Genomic DNA, 19,019 nt, shown 5'->3' with positions numbered 1-19,019 from the left:
TTATTGATGAGCTTCCAGTGACTGGGCAGAGGGAGCCTGACAGGGCCAGACAGCAGTGAGCAGTCAGTGAGATGTGTTTCTACAAGCAGCATTCAGCCCTACAGAGTCAAAGAAACAGCGTTGCGGTTTCACAATGCAACGCAATCAGGTCTTGTTAAATATTATCTTGATTCCCCACTGGTATGCTGCTTTGGGAGAAAAGCATTAGCTTAATGCATGCATGTAATGACTGTAAATTAAGTCATCATGACCTTTCCCTCACTCTTTCTCTCTATTCTCTTTTAACTGACTCAGTTTTATTTTTCTCTCTTTTATGTTTTTCTACCCCATTTCTCATCTCTCTATTTTTACCCCTCACCATCTGATCAATTTATTTATAGATGCTCCACACACTCACTGTCATAAGACATGCCTATTTGTGATGACAGAGCTAGACAGACAGGAAGGGGGACAAACCTACGTGTCACACAAGACTCAACATGCCAATCCAACTGTGAACTCTGACCCCGCGGGAAACAGACCACTGGGGGTTCAGTCTATCAGTCTGACACACACACTGTAGTATAAGTACTAAAACATGCTCAGAATAACATTCTACAACAGCGATCTTCCAATCCAAGGGATAATCGGCAAAGGCAAAATCCATGTTTTCTTTTACCCACAATTTCACTCTGAAATTCATTTATGCTGGAAAGGAGGCTTTGATTAATCCACCATACGCTGGCTGCCAGTTCATTAGCATAACACTATGAATAAATGCAATGGTCATGGAGGGATAAAATAAAGGAGAAAAAAGGCACTAAAAGCTTTGAGTATTGGGAGCAGTGGAAAAGCAGGCTGATGATTTGAGTCTGATATAAGGCTCAGTTCGGACATGTAAAGAGATGCTTGAGACATGTATTGTAATGCTATGGGTATGCTTCAATATAAAATGGACATAGAAATGAATTTTTATTTAGTTGTAAGTGATTCAGCCACTAAAATGCCCCACAGAGTGCTGGATCATTTGGCTTTCACCAGGTCCTGTTTCATCAGAAATTTGTCGTCATTCAATCCTTTCTATAGCCAAGCCAATCAGTATAAAATATTTTGGTTTTGTAATAACAACAACAACAACAACAACAACAGGGTAACACTTCACTAACACTTATTTTTAATGCATCAGTTATGCCTTTTAATGCACCTTATAATGCATTGTGTGATCTCAGCAATAATTATAACCACAGTTATAAAACATTACAATAGTCTATTAATTGAACACCCTTTTATAAAAGTATAATGCATTAAAAAACATGACAATCATCCAATTTCAGATGACAGAAGTGTCCCCGTTTATGACCTATATGATCTGAAACAGAAAATGTCCAGTGTGCAAGTGGTGAGATAGTCCCTACCCTGCTTCTCAAAGTAGAAGTCTGTGAAGGAAGGGAGCAGACAGGCAAAAAGGCCATTTGCATCAGCTCAGGCCAAAAGTAAATATGCTGTTAGGCCTTCCTCGGTTTTCTAGATGTTCTACAAAGCTCTTAATTACAGCTTTGAAGACTCACCAATAGAGCATAAAGTCAGTTCAAACCATTTACATGCTTTTTAATTTGTACAAGGACTGTGATATAATATATGTGTATATATATAGAGAGAGAGAAAGAGAGAAAATGAGTAATGAGCAACACAACTACCTCTCCAAGAACGGCTCGTTCCCCAAAAGACCTTTCAGACTCCCTAGCGGAGCTAATGAATATCATGATGAAAGCAGTATGGCCATCCACTGGCCCTCAGCTCACATGATAAAGATAAATACTGTAATGTGATTGTGACATCTGCATCATCTAAAGTGGAAAAGTGTGGAAAACCAGCAGCGATTACGGCAAGTGCTCTGGATTTATTCCTGTGATGGCAAATGATAAATTATTATCAAACAGCCGCTTAATATTTCTGTAAAAACCATGATACCTTTTTTCAGGATTATTTGCTGAATCGAAAGTTAATCAAAAGAACAGGATTTATTTGAAATAGTTGTTGTACAAAAGTTGTATAATGTTTTGTTAAATGTATTTACAGAACCTCTCAATCAATTTAGTGTATCCTTGCTGAATAAAAGTATTAATTTCTTTAAAAAAAAATCTTCCTGACCCCAAACTTTGTCGTATTTTATTTGTGTGCAGTACAAACACATTGCATACTTGAAGATGATCGTTGCCTTGCACGCACACGCACACACACGCGCACAGACATGCACGCACACACACACGCACAAAAAAAAAAAAAAAATGGGGGAAAACTGCAAAAGTGTAGTATCATGACTAATATGGCTAATATGGAGTCTCAGTGTTGCCTGCTGTTCAGATCCACATCAGAAAGGCTATCTGGTTAAATAAAGAGCCCTAAGAGGCTTTGCTGTTCCTAAGCTAATAATAGTGGGAAATCGCTGCAGTGCGCTGAGAAGCACTCAATGCCTTGCCCAGTCTGTGACACTCCTAATACACAGGCTTTCACCAATAAAGTCACCCAGAGGTGAGTCCAACTGTCCCTACCTGCTGCAGTGTGTCTGTGTTTGTGTGCATGTTGTGTGGTTTAAGACATCAATATCAGAAACAGGATTGAAAGGGAAATCATGTCAGCACATAAAAGTAGGGCTGCACGATGTATAGTTTTAACATCGATATCACGATGTGCACATACGCAATAGTCACATTGCAGGATGTGCGATGTCAAGTATAGGGAAAGCAATAGGTTCATCGCTAGATTAATTTTATTCATAATGTCCCCATTGACGGCAGGCACAGAATCCATTTTGGCATGAGTTTGTGTGTTCTGATGTCACATGGCGATGGCGCAACCTCCCACAGCAACAAAACTCGTTAAATTATTGGCAGTTTACTTGTCACTCATAACACTTTATCAAGGCATATGATATACGCTATTTATGATCCAGGGACGGTGGACCAAACTTGTTATGTGGTTTCATGTCTTTTTACATTAATACATTTAAGTGAAACTGTCGAGCGTTATATCGAACATTTTTTCTAGTGTTATCGTTAAAAGTATACCGCTGATAAATAGATACTGTTGTATCACCCAGGCCTAATCAGCGGTTCTCAACCCTGGTCCTCAAATCACCCAAGCACTGCACATTTCAGATGTCTGTCTCCCAAAACAAACACACCTGATTCAACTCATTAGCTCATTAGAAGAAACTCCAAGACCTGAAATGGTTGTGTAAGAAAAGCATGTACAGTGTACAGTGAAATGTACAGTGTTTTGGGGGAAAGGAGTTCCAGGACCAGATTTGGGAAACACTGTGGTAGATGAATCAACATCGAAAGGGCTTTTCATTGTTTTAAACCACGCTTTCAACACTGGGCAGAGGAACGTTTCATACTTGTAATTTAAAAGCAGAGTTAGCACTGCTTTTAACCCAGGGTTTTATTTGTGGTGTTAACCCTGCATGTGGTCAAACTTGTACATTGTGAAACAATGTGGTGTTAGAAAGTTAAGGCTGGATGCTTTGCAACAGACAGCCAATCGGCTGCCTCATAATCACAATAACGTAGGGATGTCACGGTACCAAAATTCCAGTAGTCGGTACCGATACCATTAAATTTTTACGGTTCTCGGTACCAATTTCGGTACCACAGCAAAATCTGTTGGAATTATTTTTCTATTTTATTTAACTACTTAAAAAAATATTAAATTCAATTCAATGACTTTATTTATGACGGTAATCATAAGTAAATGATACATACGAGCATTAAAGGCTACATGCTGTTTAAACGTAAATATTGCTTATAAAAAAAGCCTAATTATTTCTGTCAATTTCTTCAAGTTAAACCAAACTTTTATTTTGATGGGTTGCCGTGAAGACCTTTGAGTTTCTGTGTGTGTATGATATGACGATAGTTTTTTCTCAAATTAAATGGTAAAATGCTCATGAAGTGACTCTCAGAGTGGCTCTGGAGATGAATTTCATCATGTCCTCATATCGTGAGGCAGCAGATTCTGAAAACAGCGCGAGCGTCACTCGTGCTTCAGTGTGTGTGTGTGTGTGTGTGTGAGGTAAATGAAACCGTGTGTCTGCTCCATTCATTCACACAGAGACAAGCAGAACATGCAGGGTTAATATTTAAATAGTCTTTTTGCAGTTTAATACACAGACACTATATATTTATATATCGTGGTATATATCGGCTACAGACTTTGCTCAAAGTAAAAAAGGTAGTCTGGAGCCCCGCGCTTAGATAAAAACATGGAAGCGATTTGTGAAAAACAAGTGACAAGTGAAAAATGAACCTAGGGGTAATTAACACATGGTTACCGAGTCGATCGTTCCCTGCGATGCGTTTTCATGAAAATCGAATGTAAAGAGTTTTATTTATAAAAACAGATTAGCTTATAACACTAGTATATAGGGCAGAGAGTAAGTAAAAGTAAATCGCTAGTTAATACCACTAACAAGGCTCAAAATAGCCTCACACTAACACGGGAGCATAATGAGGGTCCCTACATACAAACCGAAGCATTGAGAACTTTGTAAGTGTACAGACAGTTTAATAAGAAGATACTTTATAAAGACAGTACATTACGTGTTTACAGGCAGGAGCCATCTTGGAAAACAGTCTCGACTAGTCGAGCCACGAACGCCGTGCTACATTAGATTTCACAAACGTAATTCCTATCGACCAGCTCACATCGCACGGCGTTCGTGCCTCGACTAGTCGAGACTGTTTTCCAAGATGGCTCCTGCCTGTAAACACGTAATGTACTGTCTTTATAAAGTATCTTCTTATTAAACTGTCTGTACACTTACAAAGTTCTCAATGCTTCGTTTTGCATGTAGGGACCCTCATTATGCTCCCGTGTTAGTGTGAGGCTATTTTGAGCCTTGTTAGTGGTATTAACTAGCGATTTACTTTTACTTACTCTCTGCCCTATATACTAGTGTTATGAGCTAATCTGTTTTTATAAATAAAACTCTTTACATTCGATTTTCATGAAAACGCATCGCAGGGAACGATCGACTCGGTAACCATGTGTTAATTACCCCTAGGTTCATTTTTCACTTGATTTGTCCTTTAAAGCAGCGGACTATTAGTGGGTACCGAATATACCCGGTACTACAGAAATGCTGGTATCGTCACATTTTCAGTACCGACTTGGTACCGAAGTACCGGTACTTTGACAACACTACAATAACGTGTGTTGTATAAACAGTAATCTGAGTCAGTTGGAGTGAAGAAGAGACGTTTCACTCATACCTTCATAGTCCAAAGAGTCCATTCAGGAAAAACTACAGTCAGCAATATATGGCCTTGTTTAAACTGCAGGTCTTGATGCCCAATTCTGATTGGTTGCCTATATCCGATTTTTTTGACCGTCCGTTCTTTCAATTGTGACCCATATCCATATCCATATCCATATCTGCCTGTTTACATGACAGTCGCATTGGCACATAGGCTATCTGATTTATATCTGATTTATTTCCACATATGAACGAGGCCTGAAACCGATCTCGAAATATCCGAATGTATGCGTTTTTTTTCCTGTTTACACTGTCATAGCACACTTCCGATCTGTGTCACATATGAGCAAAAAAATCGGAATTGGGTCACATTTCACTAACAGTGTAAACGAGGCCTATAATATGAGGATATGCAATGCTAGAGCCTTTATGTTAACTACAGATCACGTGTTGTTCTCGCCAATCAATGACAACGCAAATATGCAACTAAGGACCTTAACACAGAGTTTAGGAATGTACAGTGTGAAAAGTCTGTTTATGAATACCCAGTATTAATTGTTAACCCAGAGTAAAGTATGATGTGTGAAACATGACATTATTTTTTTTTTTTATAATAATCCTTTTAACCAGGATTTAGATTGACCATGGGTTAGGTATTTAAAGTGTGAAAAGCCCTAAATTGCAATATCTGTGCTGTGCTTTGACTTTGATGAAGCAATGGCATCTGGGTAATTTATTGGTTGAGGAATGCACTTACTTCAGGAACTCATTTCGGTTTATTGAGAAGTTACTGTAGGAAAACAGACCACTTAAGGGTGTAACAACATTTAAAGGCATAGTTCACCCAAAAATAAAAATTCTGTCAGGACCACTATCGTCAAATACGATTGACAATTAGCATGCAGTTTGGATTGGCGGTATGGTTCTGTTCTGGGCAAGAACTCCCTGTGCATCCATGCAGCCTAGCATGGATAAGAGCAGGGAGAGCAGCAATAACCCCTTAGGGTAAACAGAACAGAACCAACATGAATGTATTGCAGATATCATTAATTAATTTTAATGCACAACATAATTAGAGAATTTTAGTCTGATTCAGGGATATTTAGAGTGCCAAATCCCGACTGACGAGAGGAGGAGCTGTGCATGGAGGAGGGAAATGAGCTCCTGAGAAACGCGATAGCTGCTGATAATACTGAAGGAGCTTATATATGTATACAGTGATAGGCGTCGTGTTCCTATAGGTAGACGTGGATCAGCTGATGCGAGCTTGACTAACGTGACCTGCCAGAACTGACGCTACGCTTGATTTCTGTCATCATTTACTCACCCTCAAGTTGTTCCAAACCTTTATGAATTTCTTTCTACACAAAAGAAGATATTTTGAAGCATACTGGTAGCCAGACAGTTGACAGGCCCCACTGACTTCCATTTTATGGAAAAATAAATACTATGGAAGTAAATGGGGCCCATCAACTGTTTGGTTACTGACATTCTTCAAAATATCTTATTTTGTGTTCAGCAGAAGAAAGAAACTCATACAGGTTTGGAACAACTTGAGGGTTAGTAACTGATGACAAAATTTTAATTTTTGGGTGAACTATCCCTTTAAACACTCAAGCCTAATTTGAGAACGTCCTGCTTTCTTCGATTTTCCATTTTGGCTTCATTTTCAAGTCTTGCAATTTTCCTACTTGCACATGATGTTTTGCTTTCCTAGCTTCTCTCCAGAGTCATTTGTTTTGCTGATTCTTTGTGAAAATCATGCAATACCTCAAGAATTAAGCCTTAGGCCACCGTGAAAATGTCATAAGCACAAGTACACTGTACTTACATCTTCGACATGAAATACCTTAATTTGAATTTACCCACTGAACCAACAGCCTGTGTGAACTCCTATAAGATATGCATGTACCTGCCTCAAAGAGGGTAAATTCCTGAACTGCTTACACAACGTCCTGACCTGAGTGCTTGTGAGTATCATGCATAGACAAATGGTGCAACCTAATCCGGAATTCCCTATGTAGAACACATTCGCATAAACGAAAGGTTTCTCTTACAGATCAAACATCAGCCTATATTGTACAAATGGCCTTAACCCAAACAAATCATTATAAATAAAATAAAAATGAATGATGAAGACTTTAAATAAGAGCTTTCGCTTGACCGAACAAGCTGCCTCCTAACACAACCTGCTTCTAAGAACTGCTGGCAGAGTGCCGTCACTTCTAAACATTGAGTTCTCTGACGCAAACCGCACAGAGCAGCCCACACCTGTAGCGCCGACATCTCTGTAGCGCACAACGAGCCGCTTAAGAACACAATAAGACCCACAGCGGGAGTGTGTGCGCACAACAGAGCAATTCTGCCTTTGTCTAAGCTTGCATACGAGTGTGTGCACATATGTGTGTCTAATAGTCGATGTTGGATGCTTATTCAATCAGACCGAGTTGTAAGAGGCTTTTTTTTTTTTTTTTTTTTGGTTTGCTTGTGGTAATGAATTCACACAAATTACTTTTCTATTATCTGGTCCATTGAAAATATTCAATAGGTGAATTTATAATAAAAATAACTGTTAGTTGCAACCCTACACAGGTTATTTGTGAGCAGGCTCTATAAATAGGTCCCATAATTTCCCAAATTGATTTTTAGAGTAGCAAATAGTTTTTTTTTTTTTTTTTTTACAAATTAAACCGTAGCTTTAGGAAGTGAAAAAGATGACTAGTCGTCTTTCCAAGAAGCAAGTACATACTGCTTAGTTGTAACAGACCCAAGACTGATGATCACTCTACATATTGCTGTGTGTGTTTTTTTTTTTTTTTTGCCATTGGGTAAGTTGTGTCAAAAGGGAGGCCCACTGCCTTATACTTTGAAAACCCCTGCTCTAGAAAGCCTTTATTAACCCATGCGCTCTTTGTTTGGGTACCAATAACGTGCATTTGGGAATGCATAAAGTCTGACACGTTTTGTGCTTCATGCGAAGTGTTGCATTGTTATCATTTACATGCATGGAGAGCGTTTCAAACTCCATCTCTGCATATGCTGTGAGTTTGGGTTTCTTATAGCATTCGAACACAACGTGCATCATTTCACAATATTTGTAACGTAAATCATTTATAAACCTAAGCCAACACAGGAGAATACATCAATATGTGCGAACTGTTGTTCATGTAATTTCAAAATAAAAGTTTAAACCCTTACTTTGAATTTGCATGTTTTGATGTCCACATGTTCTTGTTCAAGAAAAAAAAAAAAAAAAAAAAAAAAAATCATAAAGAAGTGACCAAATAATAAAGATTAAGTGGACATTTGAATTAAATGTTGTTTGGCCTATATGAAACAAAGATTTGATCTGCTGTAAAGTGTAACAACAACAATCACGTTGGCACCATCTGCAGGCATTTGTTATAATACATAATGTAGCCTACATAAGTTGATTTTTTTTACATTATGTATATTACATAGGGCTGGGCGAAAACTGTATCACGAAGTTTCAACTGTATCAAGTGTTTCATATCGGTTGATATCGATAATTATGGATATTTTTTATGACCTATTTAAAATAAGGACCAGTAGAAAAATATATTACATTTAAACATTTTTATTTCAAACTTAACCTTCCTCTGATTATAATCCCCTCAGTTATAAAGGCAGAAATGTCAACATAACCATGGAAAACTCGAATAATTAAAATGTAAAATAAGTCTAAAACCAATCTTGATACTGTTACATTTCTGTCTGTTAGCGTGTCACTCCCTACGTTGCTAGGTTAACAGAAAGTGAGTGCCTTTGTTCATGAAACCAAACTTGCTTCGCAACCTCTGGTTTCTTCCGACGAAGAAAAAATATATATTATCGAATGTTTTATCGAATGCATTTTTTATTGATATTGATTACGTGTCTATCGCGAGACATATAGGCCTTTATCTCATTTCCTGGTTTCAGAACGTTTGAAATCGCCAAGCAGTGTACTGGCACTTCCGGAGGTTACTTAGTTACCTTTAGATGAAAAGTAGGTCAGTAAACTTAAATAAAATCGCGATATAGACCAGTGTCTGTCAATATTAAACCGCATAAAGACTATTTAAATAGGAATCATGCATGTTCTGCATGTCTCTGTGAATGAATGGCACAGACGCACTGTTTTTCATTTACCACACACACACTGAGGCACGCATGACGCTCGCAATGTTTTCAGCCTATATGAGGACATTAATGCACTTCATCAATACAGCCGCTCTGAGAGTCACTTCAGCAGCATTTTAGCTTCATTTGAGAAAAACTATGATATCATAAAACACAGAGAGACGGCATGGCATCCTGTCAAAGGTCTACACGGCAACCCGTCAAAATAAAACTTTGGTTTAACCTTTGAAGAAAGTTTTGCTTAAATCATTACATTTTAAATAATTGGTTTTAATTAAACCATTAAAATGGAATCAAGAAAACAAACAAAAAAAGAAACTTTTGGGAGATGCGAGAGCGAAGTAGTCCAGTGATAATTAACAGGCAGCCATGGTGAACGCAATAACCGGAAGACGCAGTACACTGCTTCAGCAATTTTTCGTGGCTACTTTCAGCATTCTATTGTGATGCGATAAAGGCCTATTGTTATTGTTTTATCACCCAGCCCTAATATTACATTATGCATTTTAATAGTGTTTGATTGATTGATTCAGAACCATGATTGATACTTTATTTGAACCAATTGTTCAATTAGGTCTATTTCTATTACCACAAAAAAAAAATCGAATTATTCGATTAATTGTCAAAACAATTGACAGATTACTCTATTACCAAAATAATCGTTAGTGACAGCCCTATTAAATAATGTGTACTTAATATGATATTAAGGAATTTCTACATTTAATCAAAAGCCTTTCTTTCCTTAATAATATTGTATCTTCAAAAAAGAAATTCTGCAATCTTATTTAACTGAAATTGAACAAAATAAAAAAAGTCTTATTTTTTTTTTTATAGGAGGATTACATCCGTTTCTTTGATTTTAGCAACATTCACTAGCTTTTTGCATCCTCTTCCCCATGCAGGCGAGTCACTGCTGTGGCTCCAGTTCTACAGCCAGTTACATCACCAACAAGCTGCGGATGTCCGCTGTGCTAGGTGATGGAAGCCTAAGCCAACATGAACGTATGTTTGCTTTCTAAATAAAGCTCCCTAATTAAACCATCTCATGCTGTGATAACATTACAGGATAAACAAAGCTCAGCCGGCAGAGGGAACGCCTCAGGTTCATCTAGTCCCAACCTTGTCAATCACTGCCGAAATAGCCAAAGCAATAGAGTTGGTTTCAGATCTTACGCCTGGCCAATAGCTTACAATACCCAGAAATGTAAATACCAGCCTCATGCCTCTCTTTATGAATCATAAACAGTGCTTTTTTGCCTGTTCGTACTGTTTCTGAACGGATGATATCCTCTTAGTTCAAAGTGGTTACCAGAGCAAAAAGAATTCAAAAGATTTTGATGAGCTGACAGACAGTCCACTATTTCAGGAACACTTTTGGTTTCACTGCAGCCAAAAAAAGTAAAAAAAAAAAAAAACAGAGGTAAAAGAAAAAAAGGAATGGGAAACTAAGAAATAGCGCTGCACAGAGCAATGACAATTAAGTTCAATGCAGCCATTTACATGACTGAAAGTATATTTGCTGAGGTGAATCAAAATACACTCATCATCTTAGCCGCCAAAAGTCTCAGAGCCTCATCTGTGATACGCCACAACCACATACAAGACACACACACACACACACAGCTGTCAGACACACAACGGCCCGAGGGTAAATTGTGTAACAGTGCCTTTGGGACCAAAAGAAGGGGAAGGAAGTGAAGCGGTGACTCGGAGGAGAATGAGGGACCTTAGGTACAACGCAAACAAGTGTGAGTGAAGGAAAGACTGGTCTAGAAGATTAAATAATCTAGCCTCAGAATCCCGATCAGCTTAAATCCAAGTTTGTGCAAAAATAATATTGGATATAAATGTGAATTTGAGTTAGGGGTGAGCAATATGGCAAAAATATCATATCACGATTTTTTTCAGGAAAATCACAATTCACGATTTTAGCACGATTCTTTTTCTCGTTGGTTTTACTATTTTGAAAGTGACTGAGCATTACAGCCAAACTAATGTCCCTATTAGGGATGGCGAAAACTAAACATTTTCTTGACCGACCACCGAGCCTCATTAGCCGGTTGAAACCGGTTAACCTATTAGTTTAAATTAATATGCTACGCTATTTGAAATAACAGCCATGTCGAGCCGCGCCTGCAATTTCGCAACTCTGTCGCATCTCTCTGCCGCTCTGCCCCCCGCTCACGTCACTTTTTTTAAATCCCCTACAGCGCGAAACATGAGTCCCGCAAACGCGGCGCCGAGGAGCTTGTATGTAATCGGAGGACAAATGGCTCCTTAGTTTCGAAATGGTTTGGGTACAAGGTGATAGCATTGAAAATAAAGGCGTTTGTCTAGCGTTAGAAGCTCATTTGAAACATTGCCGCGGCTCATTTAAGAAAGTGACAGCTCCGAAGAGACGCCGCTTTAGTTTAAGGTAGTGCTAACAATAATAAAGAAAGATGATGATCATCATCACCTTGCATCATAGATGATGTGCTACTACTGTATTTAAGCACTGTATCACTCAAGTTGCAACTCACATCTGTGTCATTCTTTTGGATGAAATGGTCCCACACATTACTTTTCTTTGCACGCTTCATCCTGTCGTCTGCCCTGGCTCTAACCTCTAGTGTTTTAGCCTGTAGCCTTTACTTTTCGCAAACCTTGTGAGCGCGCGAACCCAAACACTGTGACCTCACGCCAAATGTTTTTATTGGTTTATTAAGTACAAACAGGCGAGTTATGAAAAATTGAGTGTGAGGGATTTATTCACTTCACACAAAAAGATCTTGGAATGAGATGGCTAACTGTAGTAGCGTTTAGTCCACTGTCTATAATAGCCTAATTTAGAGATCACTTTTTTTTTTTTTTTTTACCGACTACCGACAACTTTGATCGGTTAACGTTGATACGGTCAACCATCGGTTAAACGGTCATCGGTTAACATCCCTAGTCCCTATTTTAAAAAACAAAGCCTTAGGTAACAAAATAATAAATAAAAAAAGAATGGCAGACATTTAGGCCAAAGTGGCGAAGATAAAAATCTTTGTCATTATTTTATTTGTTATTAAAAATTAAGAACAAAGATAGCCTACACATTACACAAACATACACAACTTAATATACAAATGAAGTAAACAGTGCTTTATTTTTTCAACTACAGTAGGTGTATTTAACAGTAGCTTTGAAGAAAGTAATTTCTTACTTTCTTACATCATTTACTCTCTCAAGTTGTTTTAAACACGAATAAGTTTCTTTCTTCTGTTGAAACTAAAGGTTATTTGGAAGAATGTGGGTAACCAAACAGTTGCTGGTCCCCAGTGACTTCCATAGTATAGGTTTTTTTTTTTCAACTGTTTGGATAGCCACATTCTTCAAAATATCTTATTTTGTGTTCAGCACAAGAAAGAAATGAATACAGGTTTGGAACAACATTAGAGTAAATATTGATGGAATTTTTATTTTTGGGTGAACTATCCCCTCAATGACAAGCGGCAGCATGTTTACTATTAGGCTAATGTCTCTTTAAGACCTGCACGTGGCGCGTCTAATATACACATATTTGACAAGCAGATTTTCTCTCAATTTTCTTTGTTTGCTTTCACTTTAGACATAACCAACTTTGCTTACGTAAACCTTGTGTGTATTTGACAGTATTAGCGTAATATGACTCGAAAGATAACTTAGTCCAGTAACCAGGCACTGTTTGACAGGCTTTTAGTTCCTGCGCTTCGGGTGTTTGCGCTCAGAAAAGCGCATGTTAGAACAGCGCATCAGCATGTGAATGACGTTTAACCGGCAAGGCTTTAAAGGGGTCATCGGATGCCCATTTTTCACAAGTTGGCAGAAGTTGAAAGTTGATTCTTTAGGGTCTTCATGTAAAGTTTGTAACATAATTTGGTTAGAATTCCTCAATGGTTGTATAAAACAACACCCTTTTTACCTCCCCAAAAACAGCTCTGTTCACAGCAACCCGTTAAGGTGCATGTCTCTTTAAATGATAATGAGCAACTGCTCACCCCACCCCTCTCTTCCATGGGCACATCGACACGTAAAGTGCTGCCTTGGCAGACAGTATACAAATGGCTGAGGGCCGAAAGATGTTAATACGGGACAGTTCGTCAGTGGTCATGGGCGGAGCATGAGCAATATGACATCATATTGCACAGAAAATCCAAACCCGTTCCTCTGTGTTAGCCTAACATTTGATGTGAATATACGTCACGTTCTACAGTATTTTGAGACGGAGGCGCCAGAACTGCAACTGATAGAATGCACTGTAGCACGATATTTAATCAAAAGCAGATTGTGGAGACATTTTTAGCATCCACAATCAAAAATCGTGAAATCGCACACCCATAATTTGAATACACAAGAGTTAAATAATACTCAAGTAAATAAAAAAAAGTAATAAAAAAATAATAATAATAATAATTGTTTAAAAAATCTCTTCTGATCCATTCAGTTGTGCTCTAGAAGAGTGTGAACAACCCCTAATTCTTTCCAGAGTGTTGATAGCTGCCATGGGTAGAAAACCATGTGTGTTGATGCAATTTTCTCTGAAAATTAGGTGTAACCAACTGCAAAATTAAAAATGAGGCTTGCGTTTCACAAGTTGCTATGAAAATTCCGATCAAATGTGAAATTGAAAAGAAAAAACAATAAAGTCACAAAATTATTGGGATTTCATAATGATTTGTGATTTCACAGAGATTACTTAAGAAAATAACCAAATACCAGCTCAGTACATCTATTTGGCAGATGATTGACGAGAGAATAATAGTGTTTTATAAACACGCAACTTAACACCACATACACTACAGTAATGCCCTATGGCGAACACAAGGTCAGAAATCAACACTGACCCTCTGCCAAACACTGCCAAGGACCAATGAATGTCATTTTTAGAGCAGTTAATTCAATAATTAGTACATGAAATCCAGCAGCTTTAAAAGCAACCAGACTTCATTACACAGATTTATAACCGCAGATATTTAAAATTTCACTTTATAGTTCACATTTTTTGACAATGCTTTATCTTCAGACTGAAGCTGTTTTAAGTTCCAAATGTTACTACAATAATTATTCAAAGTTATTTCTTAATTGACTAATCAAATAAATGAATAATATAAATATAAAATGTAAAATTGATAACACTTTTCATTAGTTCAAAAAGGGTTCATCAGTTAACAGTTCACTGTATTGGTTAACATATAACAATGGACAATATTTCTACAGAATTTAATACTAATCTTGATTAAAATCTGTTAACATTAGTTAATGCACTGAACAAACGTGAACATTAAGATTTTTAACTAACATTAAGACAGGTTAATAAATGCTGTAAATCAGAATATAACAAATGAGACTTATTGCAAAGTGTGTCAATAAAAGTAATTTTATAGTAAAATACTGTAAACAATTTTGGAAGTTTGAACTAACATACACTAGCGTTAAGGTGGTTTTTTTTTTGGAAGATTTTGATTTTGGAACTCTCTTAAAATACGGTAAAACCCCAGCAATACTGTGAAATGTTATTACAATTTAAAATAACTGTTTTTGTTTAATATATTAAAATGTAATTTATTCCTGTGATGGCAAAGCTGAATTTTCAGTCATCACATGATCCTTTAGAAATCATTCTAATATGCTGATTTGCTGCTCAAGAAAAATGTATAATTATTATGAATGTTGAAAACAGTAGTGCTGCTTAATATTTTTGTAGAAATTTTGATAAAATAATGAATAGAAAGTAAAGAAAGAACATTTATTTGATACAGAAATCTTTTGTAACAATGTCAAACCCTTTACTCTCTCTCACTTCTGATCAAATTAATGCATCCTTGCTGAATAAAAGTAAAACGTTACTAACCCCAAACTTCTGAACAGTAGTGAACTTTTACAGCAAATTTTAAAGAGTTAAAACTATTATTCTTTGTAAAGTAAAACACGAGTCATCTTAGGCTATCTGTTTTTTTTTTTTTTTTTTTTTTTTTACTTTTTAAAGCTAAAGGATGTTGCCAAAGGTGCTTCTATGACGCATTCTATTTGAAATGTAAAATCAGCTGGCACCTGTGTCTGATCCAACAAGCTCCCGTCTCTCTACCTCTTACTATGGCCCAACCCTGAGACTTCAGCATGTCCCCTGTGCATTAGCATCCAATGAATGTCGCTGGTTTCAGTTACACTAAATTTAAACTAGACAAATGCCAAACATATCTGCTCGTGCCTCGCCCCAGCAAAGAAGTCCCTCAAACCCGCCACATTACAGATCCCCTCTCACACAGTTTTCAGATTCTTTCTGAAAACACACCTTCTCTGACACCCGATGAGTCAGACGATTCACTGGTACACATGGTCCTCTTGCTGGAGCTAAGCTAACAGCTAAACTGCCCCAAACATAGCTCTAGAAACAACTTGTGGGACATGAGCTTGAAATGTTGATGGCCCTTACGATTAGTATCAAGTCCCCTGAATGCGTGTAAAGCTGATTCACTGTCATGTATTACAACACCACATTCTGGAAGCAAATCAACATGAAGCCCAAAATAAGAACAGCAGCGCCACATGGATGTAACCACCACGGACAACGATCAGTGCCCTGCTTTAGCGTTAGCAATACATGATTTTGCGTTTCCAGAGGAAAAGAGAAAGAACAGGAAGCATTTTAACCAGATCACATTTGTTGGACTGCAAATAAAAGAATGAATTGGAGATGGGAAACTAATTGATCACTGGTAAGGCCTTGAGAGCCCACCTCATGTTGCTCTAAACCTATATGACTTTCTTTCTTATGTGGAACTAATGACAAGTGACAATATTTTGAGAAATGTTTTAGTGTTTTGTTTTTGGTTCATGGAAGTCAATGGTATTCTGCAAAACATATTTTGTGTTTTAGATGCCTTTAACCCAGCAGAGGTGAGCTGGCATGGCTGTTGAAGTTCACCTGTTGACAACCAAGGTCGCACAGACCAACTTCTGTAAACAATTGAATAATAAGGCTAATGACTGAAATTTTGTGAAAAAAAAAAAAAAAAATCTTGTAGACTTTCATGCTGGAGTTTAGCAACCTTCTGAAGCTACAATATCCATAATATCTCCTCATGGTTCCTCTGTGATGGATCGCCTGCAAGCAGATCATTCACACGTTTATGTTGCATGTTAACACGGTGTTGCAGAGGCAAAAATGAGTCAGCGCTGTTAGTCTGCTTCAAACCCTGGGCAGAATTGAATATGAATATAAAATGCACTTCATTAACTCAAACACTTGCATGTTTGAGCAGATGATGTTTATGCTGTTGAGAGTTTTATAAACTATTTCTGCTGAATATTCACTGCCACAATGTTATGGTGTTGCGAGTTGCTAGGGTATTGCTATGCAGTTGCTAGGGTGGTTACTACAAGGTGGTTTCTTACTGGTTGAGTCAGAAAGAGCCAACCCCCTGCATAAGTTATTCTCTCCTTCAATGCAAATCTAGAGGAGTATTTTCCCCTACATTTGAACATTTGCCAGGCAAAATTCTTCAGCCCAATGGTCTAGAAAAAGTAATGGCACATCTCCTAAACAGGATGCACCATTTTAGGTATCATTCATGTCCGTAGCACAATGATGTTGGGACAAGCTGTGCACTGTAGAGTAACACTTAAGGTTATGAGTAAGGTTTAGAAATAAAACAAAAACAAATCTATGAGAAACTAAATACATTGATGCTTCCTTTAGGAATTTTCAAGAATTTCAAGTAGGGGTGTGCGATATGACGATTTTTGATCGTGGGCGATTAAAATGTCTCCACGATCTGCTTTTGAAGAAATATCGTAGAATCGTGCATTAGCCTATATCTGTTCTGGCGCCTCTGTCCCAACATACTGAACAACGCGACGTATATTCACATAAAATGTTAACGCAGCGGAACGGGACACTGCAGTTCACAAAAGTTCATAATTTGCATGTTCTTTAATGCCTTGTCGGTTAAACATTTAATTCGCGTGCTGATGCGCTGCTCTAACATGTGTGTTCCTCAGCGCGTACATGTGAAGCTCACGCACTAAAAGCCTGTCTACCAGCGCCTGGATACTGGACTAAGTTATCTTTCGAGTCTTATTGTGCTTATAATGTCAAATACACACAAGGTTTACATAAAGTCGTTTATGTCTAAAGTGAAAGCAAACTTGAGAAAATTGAGAGAAAATCTGCTTGTCTAATGCGTGTATATTAGACGCGTCGCGCGCAACTCTTAAAGAGACAGTAGCAATAGTAAACACGCTGCCGCTTGTCCTTAAAGGGATATCCTTTAATGTTAATAAAACAACAAAATGCAAAGAGAAAATCACTCATTGCTCTTGACTGATAACTTTAATAGTAGCTTTAATAAGTATCAATGTTTAATTTATACAGTGAAGTCTGTTTTGTTTTACTTTCATATTTGTTCATTTAATTACTTTCTTCAATGCTGCTGTTAAATACACCTACTGTAGCTGAAAATATAAAGCACTGTTTAGCCTATTTAATTTGTATATTAAGTTGTGTATGTGTAATGTGTATCTGTGATCTTAATATTTAATAACAAAGAAAATAATGACAAATATTTTTATCTTTGCCCCTGTCTGCCATTTTTTTTTTTTATTTTTTTATTTTGTTACCTAAGGTTTTGTTTTTAGAATATGGACATTAGATTGGCTGTAATGCTAAGTCACAAAATAGTAAAACCAACATAAAAAGAATCGTGATAAAATCGTTAATCGTGATTTTCCTGAAAAAAATCGTGATATGATATTTTTGCCATATCGCCCACCCCTAATTTCAAGAATTTTTTTCCCACTCAATGTTTAAAATTGTTTTAATGTCGCGATAGATTTCATGGTAACGTCCTACCATTTTAGCAGCTTGCAGTTACACTTTTGTGGTCTAAATAAAACTGCCAGGCTAAGCTACACCCCATTACTCGTCCCCTGACCAACAAGCATCAATGATACACCTGAGTCTGCGGCCTCACCTGGGGACGTAGCGCACAGCATTTTAACACTTCTCTGCTGCTCGGCACACACAGAGCGAGGCGGTGCAGGGCTGAAAGGTGTGGCGATTTGTCCGGTGGCACTTGCTGGCCGAGGGGAGATTTCTCCTCTGACGGGACTAGCGAACCTGCAGTCTTGCCCTCTACCAATTTTGTTGTGGCTTAAAATAACCCACCCTGAGAGCGATGTAATTTCAGTCTTTCCCACGACTGAGACAGCCAGCCAGCCAGCCAGATGAGCATGCATGCTAGCAGACGCTAAACACAGCAAGCCCCGCTTTTTCTTCACCGACTTTTAACTACCCACTCCTAAAAATACCTCCAGACTGGTACTCATGCACTCTGTCAACCTGGTTTTTCAGAGCCTGAAGACCGTAAGAAGATATAAAGGTCTATCATAAAAGAAAAGAAAACACACACACACTTACAGGTGGCATTTTGGGCCAACTACTAATGGAAAAGATGAAGAGACAGAGAAAGACTCAACCCCCTTTTCTGTTTCTGTCTAGGCAGGAGGGTCTCGTGCCCCTCCCCTTGAATTCCACTGCCATCTGAAGACCACATGCTGTGCCTGGGCACTACGCCAGACAGCTCCACACTATCTGACTTTACCCAGCCCTGAGAGAGAGCACCTTCTGCCCTACTAC

At 37.9% G+C, this 19,019-nt stretch overlaps 1 protein-coding gene across 2 annotated transcripts in view; it reads right to left on the bottom strand.

Annotated features, from left to right (window-relative positions):
- The window catches only part of nfatc3a (nuclear factor of activated T cells 3a), a 91,268-nt gene that overhangs the window by 62,412 nt on the left and 9,837 nt on the right, over window positions 1–19,019 (bottom strand). Inside the window, exon 1 of one of the 2 annotated variants that reach the window (XM_081359554.1) lies at window positions 18,355–18,506. The exons of the other annotated variant lie outside the window; for it this stretch is intronic. Within the exon in view, the coding sequence (XP_081215680.1) occupies window positions 18,355–18,376 (22 nt within the window). The 5' untranslated portion in view covers window positions 18,377–18,506. Of the gene's footprint in view, window positions 1–18,354; window positions 18,507–19,019 lie in introns of those variants that run through there. 2 annotated transcript variants of the gene reach the window in all.

This window comes from Scardinius erythrophthalmus, assembly GCF_964197995.2.
Source record: "Scardinius erythrophthalmus genome assembly, chromosome: 2".
Classification (NCBI taxonomy): domain Eukaryota; kingdom Metazoa; phylum Chordata; class Actinopteri; order Cypriniformes; family Leuciscidae; genus Scardinius; species Scardinius erythrophthalmus.
This window is presented reverse-complemented; position numbering and strand designations above follow the sequence as displayed.